The sequence below is a fragment of the Corvus cornix genome, chromosome Z (genome assembly GCF_000738735.6).
Source record: "Corvus cornix cornix isolate S_Up_H32 chromosome Z, ASM73873v5, whole genome shotgun sequence".
Lineage (NCBI taxonomy): Eukaryota > Metazoa > Chordata > Aves > Passeriformes > Corvidae > Corvus > Corvus cornix.
The window spans coordinates 59,780,760-59,804,143 of record NC_046357.1 but is presented as its reverse complement, the minus strand read 5'-3'; the positions used below and the strand labels follow the sequence as shown (position 1 = coordinate 59,804,143).

Sequence of the window (23,384 nt, the reverse complement as noted above, 5' to 3'; positions counted from 1 at the left end):
TCAAGGGCTACAACCTTCTCAGAAAAGAAAGGCTGGGAAGGAGGGGCAGACATGTGCTGTGTGTGATAGATTGTGAAGAGCTGCCTCAGAAACGGCCAAGAAAATAGCTCAAGAGCCTGTGTGTAAAAATGAAGGACAGCAAGAGCAAGGGACACCTTGTGTCTAGGGTCTGCCACATCTACCTGATCACAGCGAGCCTGCTGATTTCTTGCTTCAGATACAGAACTCATTGCGCCCACAAGCTCTCATCCTGATGGGGGATTTCAACCATCTTCATGTCTGCTGGGAAAGTGGTACAGCTGACTGCAAGCAATCCAGGAGACTCCTAAAGTGCATGAGGATAACTTCCTGGTCCAGGTATTGGACAAACGAAACAGAGAAGCAGAGTTACTGGACCTGATGCTCACCAGTGCGGATGAGCTCATTAGAGAGATTAAGACGGGAGTCAGCCTTGGCTGTAGAGACCATGCCCTGGTTAAATAACTGATCTCAAGGAACACGGACTTGAAAAAGAGCGTAGCTGGAACTGACCCTGATCTTTAGAATAATGAACCTCCAGACATTTAAAGAATTAGTGGATGAGATTCCCTCAGAAACTGTCCTTAGGGACAGAGGACCTCACCAGAGCTGGCAGCTTTTTGAGGATACTCCATCTCCATGTGTAAGAAATCAAGCAAGGCAAGCTGGAAACCAGCATGGCTAAACAAGGATCTGCTCCTCAAACTGAGGAGTAAGAAAGAAATGCACAGCTAGTGGAACTAGGGACAGATGATCCGGGAAGAGTACAGGGATATGATTGGGATGTGTGTAGAGATGGGTTTAGGAAAGCTAAGGCACAGATGCAACGGGCTTTGGCAAGGGATGCAAAGAGTTATCAGAAGGGATTCTATAAGGGGTCAGAAAAGAAAGGCCAAGGAGAGTGTACCGCCCTGACAAACAAGAAGGGCCAGCTGGTGGCAATGGACATGAAGAAGGGTGTGGAACTCAAAAGTTCTTCACTTCAGTCTTCAATTACAGTCTGGCTTCCCACAACTCTCAAGCTACTGAACCTCTAGGTGGGGGTTGGGGGAAGCAAATTCTCTCCCACTGTAAACAAAAAGTAAGTTTGGGACCACTTGATGAAACTGAATAGGCACAAGTCAATGGGGCTTGATGATCTGGAATCCAGGTTCCTGAAGGAACTGGCTGATGTAGTTGCCAAGGCACTCTCCATCCTACTTAAGAAGTCATGGAAGTCAGGTAAGGTCCCCAGTGAGTAGAAAACATAAAACATCACTCTCATTTCTTAAAAGTGTAGAAAGGAAGATCTAGGCAACCACAGACCAATGAGCCCCTTCTCTGTGCCTGGGAACACCATGGAGCAGATCCTCATGGAAGCAATGTTAAGGCACATAAAAGACAAGGAGGTCATCTGAGACGGCCAGCACAGCTTCACAAAGGATAAAACATGCCTGCCCAATCTGGCATCCTTCTTTGACAGAGCAACTGCAATGGCTGGCAAGGGAAGACCAACCAATGACATCAAGCTAAGCCTCTGTAAGACCTTTGACAAAGTTCCACACCATATCCTTACCTTCAAATTAGAGATAGACAGATTTGAAGGGTGAACTATTGGGTGGATAAGGAACTGGCTGGATGGAGGCAGGCATAGTGTTGTGGTCAATGGCTCTGTGTCCAGGTAGAGGCTGGTGACAAGTCTGTCCTGGGACCAGGGCTCTTTAATATCTTTATCAATGAAACAGATGAAGGGATCAAGTGCACCCTCAGCAGATTTGCAGATGACACGAAGATGACTGGTGTAGTTGACACAACATAAGGATGGGATGCTATCTGGAGGGACCCGGACACACTTGTCAAGTGGGTCTGTGGGAATCTCATGAGATGCAACAAGTCCAATTACAAGGTCCTGCACCTGGGTTGGGGCAATCCAAGACAAGAGTACAGACTGGGAATAGAAGTCATTGAGAGCAGCCCTCTCAAAGAAGGGCTTTGGGATTCTTCTGAAGGAAAATCTGGACATGAGCCAACACTGTAGGCTTACAGCCCAGAAGGTGAATGACATCTTGGGCTGCATCCAAAGAGGTGTGACCAGAAGATCAAGGGAGGGGATTCTCCCCATCTACTCTAACCACATGAGACTCTACCTCTAGTCATGGAGTTCTCAGCACAAGAAAGATGTGGATCTGTCAGAGCAGCTCTACAGGAGGGCCATGAATATGACCAAAGAGCTAGAGCACCTCTCCTGAGAAGACAGGCTGAGAGAGTTGTAGCTTTTTAGCCTGGAGAAGAGAAAGCTCTGGGGAGACATCATTTCAGCCTTCCAGAACCTAAATGGGGCTTACAAAAAAAGAGGAAGAGTAACTTTTTACGTGGGCAATAGGGATATGACAAGAGGCAATGGTTTTAAATGGAAAGTTTTAGATTAGACGTCAGGAAAAAACTTTTTATCCAGAGGATAGTGAGGCACTGGAACAGGTTGCCCAGAAAAGCTGTGAATGCTCCCTCTGGAAGTGTTCAAGGTCAGATTGAATGGGACCTGAGCAACTTGATCTAGTGGTTGGCAACTCAGGCCATTGAGGGAGACTTGGAAGTAGATGATCCTTAAGGTCTCTTCCAACCCAAGCCATTCTACGGTTCCACACTTACTATCTGAAGATGTGACCTGGCAATCTTTTTTCCATTTGGCAGAGCAGACTCACTACAACACCCTGAAGCACCTATGATTCAGATAGGAGAGGAGCTATCAGTGTGAATTTACAGACTAAGGCCATTACTTGCTTGCATTTTATTAGTTGCATTTTTTCTCGAAAATGGAAAACCACAGTGCTGAAGTTCTGTGGGGAAAGTAATACAATGCACACAGGTAGCACTAATAGAAGCACAGACACAGCAGTGAGCAACAGATGCACGACACTGTACAGAGGGCTGAGCGTAACAGCAACCATCTCCTATGCAGGGTGTGTCCACCAGGCATGTCACAGGGGTCTTGAGCCCTGTCATTTACACTGGAGTCAACAATCCAAATGCAGCACTCCCTGCAGTGTTGGCCACAGGCTTGTGAAAAATACATGGTCAGGCTGCCAAGTGGGGTGATGGGACATGGCCCCCAACAGCTGCTGGACAGCTGCTTGGGAATACAGGGAGCAAGCTCAGATGTCTCCTCTCAGAAGAGGTTGAGGCAATTTCTTAGCATTAGTCTGCAAGTTTACAGTGTGGACAGTAAACAAGAAATCACAAGATGTCAGATTCAGACAGATGCGTTTCAATGTGTTCTCAGAATATTCTAGCTCTTCAACATCAGGATTTTAAAAACAGATGTTTCAAGAGAACTGTCTCACAACACTGGAGTCTGCAACAAAGTTCTCTCCTTGAGGCTTGGTCCACAGTGTCACAAATCCTTAATTTCTTTCCTAGTCTGCAACTTCCACCCTATATAATTTACTTTCTCAATGTCTCCCTCAAGCTTTGTTCAGATTCACCATTCCCTCTCTGAACCGTTTCCCCAGTACATCCTCAAACACCTCCACACATAGCTTTGAAGTTACACAAAGCATTTCTGTGAGGGTCATGTTACCTACTGCTACCAGAAAGAATGGGAAAAGCTGTAGTAGGGTATACATCTGCAAGTATCATCAACTGGGCTGTGGGAATATAGAAATAGTTTTCGCTCACATATGTACTGGAAACGTTAGTTGCATATTTAGTGGTTCGGTCACTCCACTAGGAAATAGCACCCAAATACGTCATGAGTTAGAAGTCCATAATAAAAATAGGTATGTTCCTGTTTCCCCCATTTAATTTCCACACTCTGTGTTGCACAATAGAAAAATATTCTGCTATTATTCCACTTCTAGTAAACAGAGAACTAATTAGAAAGTCTGGAGTACTCCACAGATAGATGGACTGGAGGACTTCAATATTTTTAATGATCTGCAATTCACTGCCATTCCAAACATCCCCATAACTCAGAAACTGCTGTTGTCCCACATTTTTATTCAACACACCTTCATTCAGAATCGCTGAATCTTCTGAGTTAGAAGGGACCCACAAGGATCATTGAGTCCAACTCTTAAATGAATGGTGCATACAGGGCTCTAACCCAAAACTTGGTGTTATTAGCACCAAACTCTACTATAACCAGGAAAAAAAACTGCTACAACTATTTGGCATACATCAGAAGGAAAATTTGATAGCATAGAGATATGAACTTGGATAAATTTGGGATTTCAAAAGCCACCGAAAAACATATATATTTCAGCAAGAAATATGGTCTTTGAAATCAGTACATTTGGGTTTCAGTATAAATTGCAAAAACTCACCTCTAGCAGCTCATCTGCAATCTGTAACCTGCCATCTTTTCCAGCTGCTCCATTTGGATCAATTCCCACTATAAAGACACTCATCCTGGATCGGTCTTTGTTACCAGCAAGACTAAGTCCCAGACCTGTCTTTCCTTTTTCCAGCTCAATCATGTATAACTCTCCTGGTAGATTTCCATAGCGCTGCATGATCTTTTCTAAATGTAAAAGTGTGGGTAGCAGAGGTTGGATTTACATTAGAAAGTTTCACAAGTCACCTAGAGAGTCAAGATCAGTGCTCAGTGGGCAGTCTCTGACAGAAGAAGCCCACAATGGATGTTGAAATTTTCAGCGTAAACCACACCTTCTTTTAAGCTAAGCCTTAGGTGATTTATAATAATATTTCTAGCTTTTTGTTTTCCTTATAATTTCAGAAAATATTATAAATTTTCTTAAAAATTAAATTTCATACACACAATAAGTAATCTTCTCTCCAGTAACACCTTCAGGTAACAGAAACTATAACACTGATCACTGCCATCAGTTACCTGGAGTACAATGAAATTCTTCAAGTATTCCTACATTGAATTTGGACCATGGAGGAAAAACAAGACTGCAGTGCAATGAAGAAAAAGAAGTGAGTTTTGTATTTTTCCATGTGCATCTGACCAAACACAACTAAAACAGCAACCCTGAACACCCAAACCACGATGTACATGAGAAAGAAGCAGTTCAAACTGGATGTCCCCACATCTGTGTCTTATACAGCGCAATTTTAATACTGAGTATTTAAAATATTATCACAGAAAAAACTTACTCCAGCTGTAACCAAACTCATCCTCCTTCTCCACATCTTCTGGGACTCTGATAGAAGATGACTGTGCAACATCACAGCTCATTCCTGAAAATGCTGAAGGAGGGGGCAGAGGCAAGTTACAAAGCGAAGTCTTTTCTGGTTCTACATCTGACTGACCAAATGCCTGTGGAGGACAAGAAAAACGCAATGGCTAAGAAGATGCAAACTCTATGTAGGGAAAACTAGTATACAAAAATGTCAAAATGGCAATGACTACAGCTTCAAAGTTTCAATACCAAGCAGCTCAAACTCTAAATTAATAACACACAGAAAGGCGGAAAGAGATCAAAGACAGAAACAAACACCAGGCAAGGTAAGAGAGAACATCACACCAAAATGTATCTGGAAGCAAACAACTCACAGTAAAGGCCCAATTCAGTAAAGTTTTATGTGCCACTTTTTGTTTCAGAAAAAGCCTCTTATGAAGACTCAAGTGCTTTTGTTTTAATGCCAGATTTGTAAAAGACTTACAACCAATTTTATTTTTAAAAGTCATCACATATAATTTCCTCCCATCATATGCTTTGCAAGCCAAATACAAGGAAAGAGAAAGGAAACAAAAAACCAGGTACTTTCAAAAATACCTACAGGAAAAAGAAATAACTGGCATATGAACTGATAGAACAGTTAAAAACCAAAATTAAACAGATGATAACTGAAGAAATCCATAGTGACTGGACCTTTTCAGTCTCATTTACTAGCTTTCTATAAGCTGCACAGAGGAGATCAAACAAAGGAGGATAAAGATTAAATCACAAGAGACAAATACTTTTGGTCTTGATGCGCTCTAACCATATTCACAAAAAGTTAAGAGGTATAAACACATGACTACTGCAATATAATGGTTAAATGCTCAAATCCACAGTCTTGCAAGCTTCCATACAAGACAGTTTCCTTGAGGAATATGGACTCTGATCAGGGATTTCACTATGTGAAATTTGTATAATTCTGCCTTGTTTAGGGTAAACATGTAAGCAAGAAACTTCTGTCTGAATGCCATCACTCCAAAGCTTATGCATGCTCAAGAGACCTGGATACTTGGCAGATCAGCTACTGAAGTAAACAACAAGAATTTCAAATGAAAAACAAGTCTTTTTCCAACACTGAAATTTTCAGGTGTGCTGCCCTAGATTCATAACCCTGTTCTCATCCTTTCAGTTCTCACTACCTCCATCAGCAAATTTGAACACAGTATCTCAGGTGGTGTCTTTAGGTGCAAAAACCCCTCAGGTAATCTCTCCATCAGAGCAACAGTGAAATGAATAACAACATACACCTTGGAAGACTTTATCGGCTTTAAAACTGAAGGTGTTGAGAAACCTAGAAAGCTACTAATTTAGTAATTTCAAAATTTAAGAAAGGTCCCATGTCTAAACAAAAATGACATATCTTCACTCTATAACTCCAAAGATAGAAAGAAATTGCAAATGCCCTATTTCAGTTCTCTCATTCTGCTTCTGCTTGAAAAAGATTTTCCTTTCATTTAGGAACTTGTTCTAGGAACTTAACTAAGAAGTCACTAAGTGTTAAAAGTGTGGGAAGTTTTAATGTGACACCCAAGCCAATGATTTTTATAAAGAACGCATATAAGTGTTATATGACTTTTTGTATCATTAGTCATATTGCACCATGCTTCAAATCTAAGACAACGTCATCTCCTAAGATGATACCAAACATCCCTAAACTGAAGCAACAAAATTCTAAGAAAGACATTGTCACCTACCAGAATCAGAGAAGAGTAGAAACACTACCTAGTAACATTAAAAGTTATTTTTCATAATCAAAAATTCCTGTGTCCACCAAGAAGAAAGCTGGTGATAGACCTCCACATCAAGGAGGGGCAAAAGAGAGAGTACTTTTAGAAATACTCTTTTTTCAGAGTTCTTCTGAGAGTTTTACTAAAGCTAAATAATATCCTGAAGAAATTAGGAAGTACAGTGTTTTGGTGGGCTGACCCTGGCTGGAGGCCAGGTGCCCACCAAAGCTACTCTATCACTCCCTTCTTCAGCTGGACAGGGGAGAAAAAATATGACAAAAGTCACCCCATAGCCTCCCCAACTATCATAATCTTGCAAGACAAATCCAATACAAGTGTGAGATTAAACCAGATCAGCAAAACTTAGTCTCTATGTTTTAAAACCAAAATTAGCATATTACTTTAGAGGTACTCTTTGTAAGTGACAGTGTCCAAGAACAGCAAAATTAAAGAAAACATGACTAAAATAAAGGAACTAAATATTGGTGTCAAGGATCTCTGGGAGATCTGTAAGGTGTGGATGTAGGGCTACATCCTGTCAGATTAGCATTTATTAACTGCAGCCAACATAATATGATTGACAAAAAAATGCATCTTTCTTGTACCACTGTACACGCAGAACAACGTAACATAACCTAAACTTTTCTGATGTTTAAGGAAATGCTGAAATCAAAGTGGAAGCAAGGTGCCCTTGTAGGTGGGTAAAAACTGTGCTACAATGCCATTTGGGTGGAGGGGAACATGTCCTGCTTCCAGAACTCAGCCTGACACATCACATTTCAGCAGCCAGAAGAAGAAGCCGGTCCCCACAGTTTACACACACATAAGACTTTTGCTCCCTGAATCGGGCAATGCACAAAAATCCTACAAGGCTTTAACTCATGAAATACTTTCAGTGTGTCACACCGCAGTATTTCATTTAAAATGCAAAGCATCCAACAGTTGCTGAACCCATTCAACTATGAGGGTCACTCTGATCACAGCCAAGCAAGTACTGAAAATGACAGCAAGTCTGGAGCTTGAAAAAATGAAGGCACAGGTGGAGGAAGAAGCAGTACTCCAGAAGGTATCACAGGCCATGTACAAATGTACAGCACACATACAGTAGGACCAACTGATGGGAATTAAGACAAACCTTGAATGGTGTGGGAGCAAAAGGGTTAGTTGGGGAACAACGGAAGGTAACCCTAACTGGATTCGATACCTCCTACAGTAACAGAAAACAGCAATCCACATGTTACAGCACCTTTGGCAAAACACAGTACTATTAACCAATAATTCATTTTCAATTACAGATTCATTTTACTAATTGCAGCAACTTTATTAACTTGATTTATAAATGGACAAAAGTATTTAAGGGATTACTGAGGACCTTGATTCATCAGTTTCTCACTGTACATGAACCTGTGTTCAGAAAAGGACGGAGATGACAGAAGACCATTCTTATATCAATGCTAAAAAAGGAATTATGCAGAAACTGCAGGATCATCAGGCTGTCTTTTAAAATACGTGCAATTTTTTTCAGAAATACTTTTGAAAATATAGAAAACACGAGTCATCATTTATGTTACATGTCTACTCCCTTTCCTCAGAACTGTAACAAAACACAAAAAGAGATTTCAAAACACACATGCAATTATACACCACAGATCATATCATAAGTGTTTGTTGCACATTCAATATTTTTGACAACATGTGAAAATAGACAAAGGGCACAATCACTTCCAAGACGTAAAACCAGCAAGAAATTATTTTATTAAATCAAAAATGCATGCACATTAGGATTAAACTTTTTTTATTAACGTGTTAGAGATTAACTCTGTTCCCATTGTGAACAACATGCAGTAAGTAAGCACTAGCCACAAAAAAAAAAAAAAAAAATCTAACTTTTTTATATTTCCAAAGACATCAGCGTCCTATTCATGGTGCATTAAAAGAATTTTCAAGAAGCAGAGGGAAAATATTTTCATGAAGCATCATAAAAAAAAGCTGCCAGTGTTTTTTTTTTTTCATGCAAAAATAAAAGAGAGATATCAAGGCTGGAAAGTCACAACCACAAAAAACCAAAAAGTACATAGCAGCAAAACACCTTACACTGGTAAGACAGTTACCCTTGGTTGGTATTTTAACATATACCACAGGGACTGATCTTATAACTAAAAACCTACTCCTTTGGTAGCTCTGGATAGATCAGATTTTGTGGCTATGATTAATGGAGCTGGCATTTTTTAATTTCTCCATAACTGTTCTGTGTACATGCATGTCTGTGTCTTTTAAATTCACTATATAGAATTCTCAAGCTCATCAGCATAGCATTTAATGCAAACTGGTATGAAAGAAATTAAATGTAGAGAGACAGTAATGAGAAAGAAGCACACATAGGATGTTTGGTGAATGAAAAGATAGTGTGTCATCATCCAACCTTAGCAGTGTTGAACTGAGAAGAATCAGCAAATGGGTTAGTGCTGCTGAAGACAGCTGGCCTACAGAAAACACTGTTCTGCGGGAAAGGCAGGGAAGGGTTCTAAAAGGAAAGCATAATAGAAACTAAGCAAAAAAAAATTTAAACAAATTATTTTCACTCATGAAGCAAAACATATTTATTTAGTTGTTTGGGCTAACCAAACAGGGTCCACTTTCTGCACTTTGCAACAGATATGTGAAGCTGGGAAAAACTGTATTTGCCCTGTGTTTCTGGCCGCAGAGAGGAAAAGCACCAAACCTCACACCTGTTCTAGACCACAGAGTACATCAAGTGCAGAACTGCACAGCATTTATGTGCTGTGATATTTGTACAATTTTGTCCAAACATCTCAGCATATGGGACATTCTCACACATTAATTAATTGAAAAAATTGTGGATTTCTGGGTTAGGATGAACACAATTACCTGTAATAATGTAGTAGATTTAGTTTTATTTTGAAAACCACAGATTCTCATAATTTTATTTAACTTCTGTGGTAACACACTCTGTTTATTTTGGAGAAGTGAGGGTTTAGTAATATCAGGCATCTCTAAGCAGATTTCATATCTAATAATAATTTTTACATAACACTTTGTATACATGCATATGCATGTATAATTGCCTGAATCTATACTTTATTGAAACTAAATACTCTGGTCTTCCCCTGAAGCAAGGTACTTTCTCATTATTACTTAAGAGAAAAGGAGTTTACACATTTAGATCAAATAAAAGAATATCATTTGACCATTTATATTCCCTATGCACATTTTGTACTGTGTCCTATTTTGAGATCAGAATCTGCTTAATAAGGAGGAAACGGCTCTGATTTCAAATAGTATGTTGGAAATATACTGTGTATACCTAGAAGTAATTTCACTGTATATTATATTTCACAAATATACTATGTCTATCCATCTGGAAATTACCTGTAAGTCTTAGGGCTGTAAGTTTAACACTCCTGAAAAATAGTATAGACAGAAATGTGAAAACCTTCCAGGATCATTTATATCAAGAGTAATTTAATCCAAATATACGGTGCTGTTTAAAAAATTTCTTAATGCATTTGGTTTTTTTAATTCTTCCAAAAATAGTAAACACAGCCCTAAACATTTATTTTCAAATACCATGTTGCAAAAAAGTAATGCAATTTGGTAAGACAACATATGTCTTGGCTCTACTGTATCTTCAGCAGTGACAAAGTAATGCCATGAATGACCAAGGTGTCTTCATGGGCAAGTCACTTAAAGTCAACAGGCTGTTTTCCCTAGGGTACAACAAGATTTTCTGTGAATGTGATTCACAGTTGATTTTGAATTTTATAAAGAGAAATTCATGAAAAGTAATTTGTTACTATAATCATGCTATTACACTTTAAAAATACAATTCATCTGCAAAGAACTTTAAAATGTATCTTGTTGAAATTTTAGGTAACTAAAATAAACACCACAAACATTTCATATAACAACAGTAAAATTCTAGTAAAAGAGGAAACAAAAGATCAGCTACAGTCATTCAAAATTTTGCCTTTTTTATTTTGTCATGATGGCATAGCTCCTGAAATACTAGCCCTAATATTAATCCCTGCAAAAGCATTGTATTAATACAGACTGATTACTGTGATAAAATATGGAGCATTTGAATTTGCCTGAACAGTTCAGTTTAGCATACTTTCTTGTGCAGTCTAGGACAAGAAAAACAAATGCTAAAATAAAGGGAATTTCCTCTTTAACTATTTTTTAAATTCAAATAAAGCCTCAAGTAACAGGATTTTTCTTTCTGTTTTTTCCTTTTTTTAACTAACTTCTGTTCAGAATTTTATCAATGTGTCCAAGATGCTAAGTTATCAGGAACTAGCTAGCATTTCATCAAGCATAATGCTGTAACACTACTATGGGACCATAATCACAGTCATATATTGTTTCTTACTCAGAAATACACAGTGGGGTATTAGTATGAAACACACACTCAATGGGTAACTCCTTAATAGCAAAACTATCACTATCTTTTCACAGTCCACGTGCATTATTTGGGCTATTCTGGAGTATACACAGGATCTCTAACTACTAAACCTGAATGAAAACAACAAAAGGAAAGAAATGGACTCATTAACTACATGTCACTTAAAACTGACTGCCTGGGTGAATACATAGTGGTACCATAATAATTATAGCTCGTGTGTGCAGGCAGCTGGCTATTTGGGTGACTGGACATGAATGAAAGCAGGAAATTCCCTCATAAGATCTTACTATAAAGTACAAGTGTCAGTTTCAAAAGATGAAAATAATAAATATAATGCCATTTATGAAGATCACAACATAATGTACGGGTACAGGAAGAGCATTTGCAATGTTTCTGCTCACAGAGAAACAAGAGTTTGTTAGTACAGTCAAGAAATAACCAACAAGCTTAATCTGAAAAGAGAGAATAAAGAACTACAACCAAAAATAGCAAAGAAGCATTCTCTAAATAAAAGTTGTGATAAAGTAATGGCATCACTTCCATGCCAAATAGGCCTAAACATTCAGGAGTGGCAATTCTGTTCACATCACAGCAAATGCAAAAGCCTTACTTTAGTAGCTTCAGTATCAATAATCAACATTCAACAGAGCTTTTTCATGCAACTTTACCTTAGATGACTGACGATAAAATGGGTTAGTAGTTTTCTGCCCACAGGGAGCAGAAGCTGAAGGAGGGCTATAAAGAGACTCTGGCTGGAGAACAAGAGTTATGAGACAGCTAGTAAATAAACATGCAGCTTACACAGACTCTACAATGAAGAAGTTTAGTTTCTAGTGATGCAAGCAACTTATATTAAAGCTCAGTAGCTTTTGTCTGCAATGTCCATGCAGCTTAGTGACGGAAAACTTCCGTGTACTTCTAGGTCCTTTCATTAACGTCCAAGGAATTTTTTAACAGGTGCTGTATTTCTGCATGCGCTCCTCAGACATGCTGTCAATCTCTAAGAGTTGGTTTTAGTTAGACTCCTACTCTGCCCCCCAACAAATTATCTTTCTTGAGGCTTTTCAAAATAGTTTGAGGACGGCGTGCTGGAGGGTATTTCCAAATCCAAATCGATTTCATTCTAAATGGAAATAATACTTAAATCAAATCTTTGTTCCTGAAATAGTTGAGATGGCACTTTCAGGATTAAATATCCCATTCCCAAACACCACCATCTTGAACATTTGCTTCATCTATTACTATGAATTACATCTCTTTTCACATTCTTTATGCTTACCCTTGGTCTGCTTATAATGCTCTGTACCATAAAGACTACAGGATTGCCTGCCTTCCGTATGGCTTCCACAGCTTGTTCGTGGCTGGCATCTCTGAGGTCAATTCCATCCACCTGTAATTGGAAGGCCTCATCTTAACATTGCAAGAAGCTACAAATGTCATGAGTCAGTTTTGAGTTTTGGTTAGGAAACTTTGACTAAAACCCAAACCTCTGTTTTTAGTGGAAACCTTTCTCCTGACGTGGCCTGAGGTCCCTCACACACAGGTTTGGTATTTCCAACAGAACTGACAGGACAATAAATAAATATTCTCCTATTCCTCTGTTTTAAAAATAGGATTTTCAACATTTTTAGTTCAGGCTCCACAAGTTTTCCCTCAGGCAATGTAACAGAAGAGATATGATAATCTGAAGAGAGTGGTAGTGTTTACCAAATACTGCTTCCTGCGAATCTCATCTTAAGAAAAAACTATTACCCAGGACTTTATGAGATTTAAAAACTGAAACTTGTTAGGTGCTGGAGAGTCTTTAATGATGAGGTATTATGCTGGTACAGTGTACCTTTTTCTTTTTTTTTTTTTTTTTTTAGAGCAAGGTAAGATCAATTTTAGGTACGAGACAATTTCTTCAGAAGTTAAATTTTTAGGTCAGAGCTGAAAAACTAATGGCTTCTAGAAGAAGGCATTTACAAAGGATGGCTAATTTGTCCCTGGTCATTTTTGTGCCTGGTTGTTTTCTTTCATGTCTGTATATGCATGGGTGTGTAAAGCAATTTGTCCTGATATCCAGGTAAGAACAATGTTACGGTGAGGTTAGTATCAGTAAAGTATTCTCACAATGACCACAATAAAAGCTAGAAGCTAACACAGAAAGGTTATTTGTTAGTAGCAATTCTAGCACACAAAGTTATATGGTGAGGATTACCTCAACAACTTTTTAATTTTCTAACTCAAACTTAACCATCCAATGCAAATAGGAGAGCATAAAAACAATCTGAGAGAAATTCTAAACCTACGAGGAACTGATCAAAAACAATACCACTCTCCAACTTCCCATGTCTGAAAAACTGTACACACTACAGAGATCAAGTTTACATACGTCACAACATGAGAAACTGAAACAGTCCATTCAGAAACAGTCACATTAACACAACATTTTGATTTCACTCACCCATTCCAGCTTCTGCCAGCATCACTACCAGAAACAACTGCACTCATAAAAATCCAGTTATTAACATGAAATTAATGTTTTTAACTTTGTGGCCTTCCAGCAAAATTCCACCTCCCAACTTCTTATATACTGCAAACTGTTGCATCCTGTTGTAGAAAGTGCTACCTATACTAAAGTATTATTTCAAGATTCTTGATATGGATCTTGTAGCAAACAGCAAACTGCAGTTTCAGTACCACCATGTAAGTCAAGCCAACTCTGAGCCAGAATCACCAACTCCATCACTCTGCTTGTTGTGCTTACCGATGGATAGTCAGCTAAGGACATCCAGCACAGTTAAGCAGAGGCAGTTCCTTATAGCCTGACACTGGAGATAGGGCAGTATCTGACCCTGATAGTCATGCCAGGAAAGACCTATTCCCTTCAGCATGTTCATTCTTCAGTATCTTTATGTGAGAAAGCAGAAGTGGCTGCATGAGCACATTTCTAAGTAGAAGAGAAATGAAGATAAACCCCTCCCTGCAATACCCTGGCAACATTACACTCAGGCATGGGCACAATGTTCTTGAGGTCTGAAGTATCAAACCCAGATTTCTTCATGTCAAGAGAAAAAAAAATTGTGCCCCCCTTAATTCCTGCACAAAATGCACAAGAATGATGCAAATTGATTAAGATTTAAGAGGAAAATAAGCTTGGCATTCATTTGCATGGTTTGCACTGGCTATTTCTATTGCTATCCAATACGCAAAGGTGAAAAATCTTTTAGTTTCACCAAACTTAAGCTTTTTCCTACACATGCTGGTTTTAAAATAGGCAGGTCAAACTGCTGGCTTTGTAGATCCCTGCTCACACAGTCAGCCATCTATGTTTCAGGTTGGATATTCAACTTAACAGACAGCTGTCTGGACACAAACATCAGCAGATGGTACTACAGTCCATGTGGCTCAAGTGGTATCAGCTGGAGCAATTGCACAGCTGTCAGCCCAAACCACCCATCCATCTCAGTGACTCCTGAGATGCTGGGGGAATTGCAGCAAAAGGCATTCAGATGCTACCTCTACAATCCGATCTCCAGTTTTCAGTGTTCCATTTTTTCCAGCTGGGCTGTCTTCCAGGATATGCTTGATAAAGATCCCTCTCATCACTTCTCCATTACTCAGGCGGCTTCCCATCCCTCGTCCTCCAACAATGCTGATCCCCAATGACTTGCTAGGCTCTCTCCAGAGTTCGACCCTTTTGTGTCAAAAAAAGGACGAAAATAAATTAAAATCTGTTGTCATTATGACAAAGTTGCATACTGAAGACACCTGGATTTGCAAAATTATTTTAAAAAATTCTGACGTAACTCCTCCTTGCAAAGTTTTGCCTTTCAGTGGAAGTTATCTACTGGATTGATCAGAAATTCTGTAATTGAGTCTAGAGCTGGTCACGTAGTTTGGGTTCTAATAGAAACTGGATCTTTCTCTTCATCTTTTCTGACTTGATCCCTGAGGGTCAGCTTGGGCTAAGTAAAGATAAATTACTCTAACAATCAAGAAACTGCTAGATTGCAGGGATTTAGCCCAATGGCAGTAAAAGTCAATTGTTAATTATTCCTGCAATGCACAACATACATAAGTGCAGCGATTCTGTTAGTTTTTTACTCCTCTTAAAATATATTTCAAAATTTTTGAATTTCAGGTGACATTTTATTACGTGCAACTAGACCTGTACTTACTTTCTGGGCTGGTTCCAGTTACTGAAAGCTGCATTTTGAAGTTCACTTTCTTCTCCCTCCCCCTCTTCACGTTCTGGAAGCTCTGGGAGTTCCCTGATGATAAACAGGAACATGCAATTTATTTCTAAAGAATCCATATAATCATTAGATTTTTCTGAAAAAATTCATATATTGAATCACCCTGCCAGCATTAGAATTTGTACCTCCCAGATTCACAGAAGGAACTTCTTTTTCTGATGTCTGTTACAATACATATGGTGTTCAGGGAGCCCCTGTCCACTTTTCTTCTGCAATGAAGTTTCTATCCACAACATGGAATAAAAGACTACAATTTGGAACTAGAACTAACTCAAAGCTAAAGGCAATTAACTATTTTCAAAATGGAAGAAATTACAACAGCAACACTCAACAAAACTTACTGCTTTTGGAGATAAATTTAAAAAAACCCCAATTATTAATCACTTTGAAATTTTGGACTGTAACAGCAATGACTTTTTGAAACTCAAGGAAAAGAATGGCACAATTTATTCTTTACAGTTATGTTCTGGAAAGACCATCAATACCAAAGTCTTATGTTGGAAGCACTTCAGTATTTGTGGCAATCCATAAATCCAATTACATGGTATTTAAGAGAAATTTAGGATGAGAAACAATTCAATCTCCTTTTTGCACAGATCAAACAGTCTTGTAAGAATGCTTAAGAATTTGCTAGTCAAAGCAAAAACTGTATTCTTAACAGCTTTTTATTTTAGTGGCTGCTGGTTGAAGAAAATCATCCATCTTTCATCTCTTCTAAAACAAAACTTATCTCCCCAAAATGTGCAAGGTGTATGGAAAGAGTCAGATTCAAGAGCTATCTGGGAGAAAACCATACGCCTTTTGACTCACCTGACAATATGTGAAGGAAAAAGTTCAAGCGGCAAATCTCCCTCTGTCTGTTGTCCCATACTGGCCCTGTACTCGTCTAAATTTTCTGCTGGCACATATGTAATACTGCAATAAAACGGGACATGATTAAACTAGCATGAGGAATGCCAGTCCTCCCTTGGTGGGTGTGTGGTATGGATATGAGGAAGCCACTCACGACTGCTTTGTTGACTTCAAAGCCACAGTGCTGGTATGTTGGGAATAAGCATTTATGCAATCCTTTGTGACTTTGCAACAAGTACACATTTACAGTCAAATTAGGTAGCTGAACAGCATATAATTTTTTATAATTAAAGTAAATGGTGCTTGAACAGTGACAAGAATGTAACAAGGGACAATCCAGCCTCATTCAAAACAGAGATTCCTTGTGCAAAGACAAACATTGAAGGATCTGTGAGGTTTAAGGCACCATTACCACCCCCAATGACTGCTGAAAATGTTTCTGGAAGTTGGCTTGTAGGAGGTTTTGTGCTTTTCTGGGTGGTTTTGTATTTATTTTAGATTTCTATGCTTTTAGTGAAGAACACTTCATGGGTTTGGACATATAAATCTGTTACAGCACACCACCTATGCCACAGGTACCAATCCCCTGCTCAACTCCTTCCTCCAGGCCTTCATGCACTTCCAACCAGTTTGGGACAGTCAGACAGACATGTTTTACCAGCCAAATGATGTGGAGACTCCAGTTGATGTTTGAATGCCAGAAACAGAAATAGCCCAATAGACTGGGAAGAGTGAAATAAAGAGGGAAAAAAAGATTAAGGCTTGAAGAATGTACCTTAGAAAAAAACTTCCACCTGGGAGGCAAAAGGATACCATGGTATATACCATCATATAAACAGGGCTACTTAGATAGTCCTCCTTGAACAATGCTTTGTCTTTTTAAAAACCTACAGTTGTTCATTAAGCAGCTTAGCTATCAGACTCAAGTATACCAAGAAGTAAGGCTGATGGAAAAATGGCAGAAAAAAGTCTGTCTTGCCAAACATCACACTGTTAAAAGAAAAAATAACATATTTCTCCATGGAAGAGACAGGGCTAAAAGAAAAATAAATGGTCTTGGCCACTTCACAAGGATGTGTAAGCTGCTGGGAAGAGACACTTTCGGGTCTGAGGCTCTTACATGGAGCCGTCTCCTGTCCATCATTCCTGATTGATGTCCTTTCTGTCACACCCTGATTGCCACTGATTCTGCCTTGCAGTATTCTTCTGCTGAATACATCAAGCATCAGAAGAAATGTAAATAAACTTTTATATGACTAATGCTGTCAGTCTAAAACACTACCAAAAATTGTTGTAAGGACCACCTTAATTTGTCCATCTGTGTATGTGTCCAAGCATGTTCCTTATCTCCTCTCACACCTACCATATCTAGAAACATGCAAAAAGGGTCAGTATGGAGGTGCCTAGGGTGCTGAACAGAAGAAACTTCCTAGTTCTTTTTATGAAAATTTCTAAAACCCTATTATCTAAATCCATATCCATTCTAAAAATCTTTATTATCACCAGCTTTACTTCTTTCTAAAATCTCCTCCCTGTTCTGCACTGGCCTTTTTTCAAACACACAAGTGTTACTCCACTAGTCATAACATATTTTCCTTTTGGAGTGCTGAGAAGTTAACATACACTAGGAAACAAACCCTCAGCACAACATCACCAGCTCTTATCTGCCTTTCCTGAGGGCATTCTAGCACTGGAAAATGCTACAGGCATGCAGCACTATTCTGTGAAGACCCAGAAGTGAAACAGCAAGAAGAGAGAGAGAAAAGAATTTTCAAAAATAATAACTACTATTTCTCAGTCATCTCCAACGCTAAGTGTGTCAAACAACAGCGAAGTATTATGCTCACAAAACCCATGGGTCAAATGCTGATGCAGCAGCTTCATCAGGTAGGCCCATAAGAATACCTTGCCTCTACACAAGCTGTAAGATCTGCAAATTATATTTCAATGTAAGAAAACGTAACACTCATTCAGTTAACATTCATCACTTATAAAAATAAGTAGGAAATAATGTAGCTTTCCCTTGACAGAAAGATGCAGTAAAGAAACCAAAACTGCAAACAATGTTTCTGCTGGCTAGAAGGCTTGGATAATCTTCTTTATGCTAAACTGAAGCTGGAAGCTATGGTTCGAAGTGTGGAAAGGAGAATGGCACATTCCTACAAAGGAAAAAGGCCTGATTCAGCCTGAATGTATACAGCAGAGTGTAACTCTGACAGTACAGTCTCCAGTATGTATCAACTCTTGTCTAGTCCTTTTCTGCAAGGAGCACAAGGCAAACAATTACGCAGGGTTCCAAGGTCACGGGTGTATAGTCCTTGCCTTATACATGAGCACTTGAGATCAGCTGATCTCAGGGGGGAGGCAAACCATATGCACTCCAACTTCTGGGATACCCTATTGTTTTTCATTACATGATTAAATAACTGACATTGTATTGAAATATTAAAAAGATATGACTCAAAGAATGCTCTCAAAGAGTTTTAAATGCTACTTAGAAACATCTCCCAAAAGATGCCTTAGCTTCACTTGCTGTGTACAGCACAGGAACTGCAAAGAAAAGTTTGCTTTACCATTTTTAAAATATGCATCTAAAATTGAGCAACTGAATTACATAATAGATTTCCACGGATGGAATAAAATTTAGATAATCTCACTGGGAGCTGATACATTTTAAGCTCTTTGGAAAAATACATTATTTCTATTCTAGTGCTTAGCTACAGTTCTAATAGTCTAATTTAAAGCACTCAAAGGAACATTCAATATGTTTTTATGTTCATTCTTATCAACAACTAGATTTCTGTAATGCTTCAGCTGTTTCACTAATATAAACCAGAACACTTGCATTTTGCAAAAAAAAGGAACATACAAAAGAAAACCAAATTACATGGGTCAAATACATGAAAAGTTATATTCCACATGGAATCTTGCTCATGATTTCCAAAGTCTGGTTAACTGCAAAAGTTTCCCTAGCTGCTCTTAATACCTGTATTACTGATGTGACTGTCCTCCTACTCTCTCTGTTTTGCATGTTATTATTGAAATGAAAAGCTTTACCAAAAACGCTCCCTCTGTGGTAAACTACATTTTTAGGAAATACGTATGCCAGAAAGCAGTCCTTGCTAAGAGGCCATTCAACCTGCTCCTGCCTTCTTTGACACTTGGCAAGGTCACACTGCATTAAAGACCTCAGATTTTGAAGAGTTTTTTTCCCTGCTTAGTGTTCATGGGCAGACACCTCACAGTTATCAAATCCATCACTTGCTGGACTGCTACTGGAGCTCACTCAGAGGTCAAAGTGATGTCTGAAGACATTCAGCATCATCCTGAACAGCTCAGACTGTGGCTGGGATGATAAGCACGGAACAAGAAATGGTTTTGGCTCCTCTGACCAACTGTTGAACCTTGTGCTGTAAAGTGAAAATAAAACCCCATCAAGGCACCTGAATAGTTCACCTGCAAAACAGACTGTTACTGTTTTAATACAGTTACAGGGAAGACAGCAAGAGAAACAAGAGCCAGAAAACAGAGATGAAGACACAGAAGACAGAATATAAGTAAATGACTGCTCCACTTCTGTGTTGTATTTCTTCGCTGCAAGAAAAATTAAAGTTCAACAATTTCAAAGGAAAGTATATGCATGGTTTAACCATTTTTCTCTCCTTTGTAGCTGTACAGCTTGAAAGAAAAGCGTTCTGGTTTTCTTTCTTGAGAGCTATCACCACTTCTCCTACCCCCAGAGATATGCACTAGCAACTAAAGCAGTGACAATGGAAACACCAATGGTTGTACATATGAAAATACTTGTAAACACAACACTGCATGCAGTACAGAGGAACATTTATCACATGCTTGACTGAACAGCCACACAAAACCTCAAAACACCAACAAATCAAATTACAAAGTATGGAAAATGCTCAGGACAAATTAATGTAATTAACACTTAAGGTTCAATTTGAACCTTTTCATACATGAGGAAGTAAAATGTAAGTGCCACAGAAAATATGACACTGAGATTAATCCAGATATCAGTACATTGTACTCATGCCAATTCTAGAAGTGAACCTTGTACACATACACACAACACACACACGTGCTCTGAGCACACCTCGGGTGGCTGTCATAGATGAAATTAAAAAATATTAGCAATGATTTTTTTAAAATACTGGTATATTCATTCCAGACTTAGAAAGTATGCTCCAATCTTCAAGTTTAAAGCCATATATAAATATATAGTACAATTATACACACACAGTCATATCCTTTTTAATTAAAGAAAAAATATATACACATCCACATGTGCAGCCACATGTGCATGCACACATATACATACATGAGGAGAAAGAGAATATGTACCTATATCTGGATATATCCCTGACATTACTATTGATGTCATAAAAGCATGGAATGATTTTACAGACAAGTTGCAACACAGAGCCATAATGAGTTTCTGAATCGCCAATACTCACACATAACAGAGGGCCTGATCATCAGCAGGTGCTGGAGAAGATCTAGAATGTGAAGCATATGATGCAGTGTCTTTTTACAATGGTGTTAATTAATATCAATGTCTCAAGATGAATGCGAGAGGCATATTTAAGGATGTAGAAGTGTGAGCTGTTCTTTTTTTTCCTCCTTTCTGTTTTTTTGTCCTATTCCACCTCCACTTCATCTACATCTAACCCAGAAAACATCTGCTCTTTATTATTGTCTATAGCAGTGATTATTATGACGCATGGAAAATGGAATTGCAATCTCTCTTATTTCTTGATCCGGAATTCATCCCTCCAGTTTAGTCAGGTGAATTCTAATTCAGCTTTATAATTATCTGACAGGTGTTACAAGCAGCTGCTGCTGAGCACAAAGCATTGGCTATTATTAAGGAAATATAAGAGCTCCTGGCAAGGTAGAGTGAGAAGTGAAACAGAATACATTCTGGTAATGCCACACATCTGGTTTTCCACACACAAAGAGGGAAAAAAATTAAATACCCAACTCTGAAACTCAGATTGCTGGTTCTTGAACTATTCAAAAACAAATTTCCTTTAATAAAATTAAACAATGCCTTTACATGGCCAGTAAGAATGGCTTTGTGTTTTCTCTGCAAATATTATTTGCCACTGTTTGAAATACAGTTTTGCAAGCAAAATACTTCTGCTTAATCACTTTTTGGGGAACCCTGCTACTCCAAAAAAGCTCAGTCTAAAAGTTAAGGGGTAAATTTTGCAGTAAGGACTAAGAGGAATGATATCTATATGATCACGTCTGAGTGTTAGCATATCCTTGTTTTCCAAACAAGACACCAAAGAGATTCAACTTAAATCTTTGAAAAGCTGGCCCTTAAATCACAAATGCTGCAAGGTGATGTGCCACATTAGCTCTAAATTGACAAATATGGGGGGGTGGGGGAGGTGAGAGCAGGGGAGGTTTGTGTATATCCTTCTCAGCAAAAATGAAGAACTATCTAAACATGAAGCTCCTCATCTCCAAATTTCTGATTTGGGATGTTACCCACATGTTTATATCATAATATTTTTCTGGGATCCTGTAATGTTCCTGCAAGTTAAAAATTAAAGAAAAGTTTCATTATCCTGAATAGTTTTATAACAAAACTGCGTAGCCCCAAAAATACTGTAATTTTCCTTTCAAGACTCCTTTAGAAGCTACTGAAGGATTTAGTCTTTCTGTTTCTGAAGTGAAGAATCTGGCTTCACTTTAAAACTTGTCATAGGAATGCAACAAAGACATAAATACAAAGCAAAAGACAAAAATCTTGAGTAAGAGTAAGAACAGCTACTGCCCCTTTTCTGCAATATCTTTCAGAAACGGGATGCATTCTTCTCTGGAAAATCTAAATATCCACATCTAAGGCAAGATTTTAGTATTTCCAACATATCTGCAAAAGAATACGACTACAAAACAAAACTTGTAGTCACACAGCATAAAATACAGCAGGTATAAAAGGACAAGCACAAATAATGAACACATCTATATCTGATCATGTAACAACAGCACTAAGAAAACACTCTTCATAGAAAAATGGTGCTGAAGCATTTGTGTCTCTAAGCAGATACACACAGACATGCAAACACATACAACCGATTTCAATCATGACAGTTGGAGTTGTAGTTTGGAAGCCTACAGTAATAAATGTCACACTTCATCAACACTGACTCGCTTATATTCCTGACGGCACTGACAACAATATAATTCATTATATGAGCATATCCCTTTATTTAAGTAGGCTTACATTAAATCATAATCTTAAATGAATGACAGCTGTGGGGCAGGCAAGTAAACCTACCACCCACAGTGAAGTTACTTTGCCCATCTGTTCCCAAAACACTAGGTCTCTTCCAAACTAGAATACTTCTGGGCAAGTATGGAATGCCCTGCTGTCCATTCTGAATTCAGTTCTGACCACAGTTATCTGTAACCACACTGGGACTGGACTGATTCTTTCAAGGCCACCCTCTCAAATAAGTAGAGGCTTTTATTACCAACAACTCCATTAATCCCATTTGCATATCTGACCCAATCAATGTAACCACAGGCTAAACAGAGAAAACAGCCACTAGGTTTTGAAGCTGTAAACCCAGCTTTGGTGTGTCTACAGCTTCACCCACAACTTCAGGAACAGCCTCATTTCTACATGGTGCTTGTGGGCAAAGTTAATTACACAGCCACAGCAGCTAGGTAGAATTGTACCTTAAGGCAGAGTTAAAATTCTGTAAATTGTTTGAACTTGAGAGGAAGAAACTTTCTCATCAAGTGGATTTCTCAAAACTTGTATTAATTATTGGAAGTTTAAAACTACTACTACCAAGAGCAGAGCTCATTCATATGCACATGAGCAACAGCTCATTCATATGTACTAATAAAAAATTGGAAGTAACTACACAAAACAGTGTTTCTACTGTTGGTCACAGAGGTACTGAAATGTTTTAAGCATTAATTT

At 38.5% G+C, this 23,384-nt stretch overlaps 1 protein-coding gene across 20 annotated transcripts in view; it reads right to left on the bottom strand.

Annotated features, from left to right (window-relative positions):
• Nucleotides 1–23,384, bottom strand: part of MPDZ (multiple PDZ domain crumbs cell polarity complex component) — a 101,944-nt gene that overhangs the window by 24,818 nt on the left and 53,742 nt on the right. For 7 of the 20 annotated variants that reach the window (XM_039566522.1, XM_039566520.1, XM_039566524.1 and 4 more), the window contains 10 exons: nucleotides 20,896–20,937; nucleotides 16,385–16,489; nucleotides 15,497–15,589; nucleotides 14,835–15,012; nucleotides 12,613–12,723; nucleotides 12,002–12,085; nucleotides 9,333–9,434; nucleotides 8,046–8,117; nucleotides 5,116–5,278; nucleotides 4,320–4,516 (listed from right to left, as the gene is read on the bottom strand). In XM_039566522.1, coding sequence (XP_039422456.1) covers nucleotides 4,320–4,516; nucleotides 5,116–5,278; nucleotides 8,046–8,117; nucleotides 9,333–9,434; nucleotides 12,002–12,085; nucleotides 12,613–12,723; nucleotides 14,835–15,012; nucleotides 15,497–15,589; nucleotides 16,385–16,489; nucleotides 20,896–20,937 — 1,147 coding nt within the window. The remainder of the gene's footprint in view (nucleotides 1–4,319; nucleotides 4,517–5,115; nucleotides 5,279–8,045; nucleotides 8,118–9,332; nucleotides 9,435–12,001; nucleotides 12,086–12,612; nucleotides 12,724–14,834; nucleotides 15,013–15,496; nucleotides 15,590–16,384; nucleotides 16,490–20,895; nucleotides 20,938–23,384) is intronic. The other 13 variants (XM_039566534.1, XM_039566537.1, XM_010392946.2 and 10 more) reach the window with 10 other exon arrangements.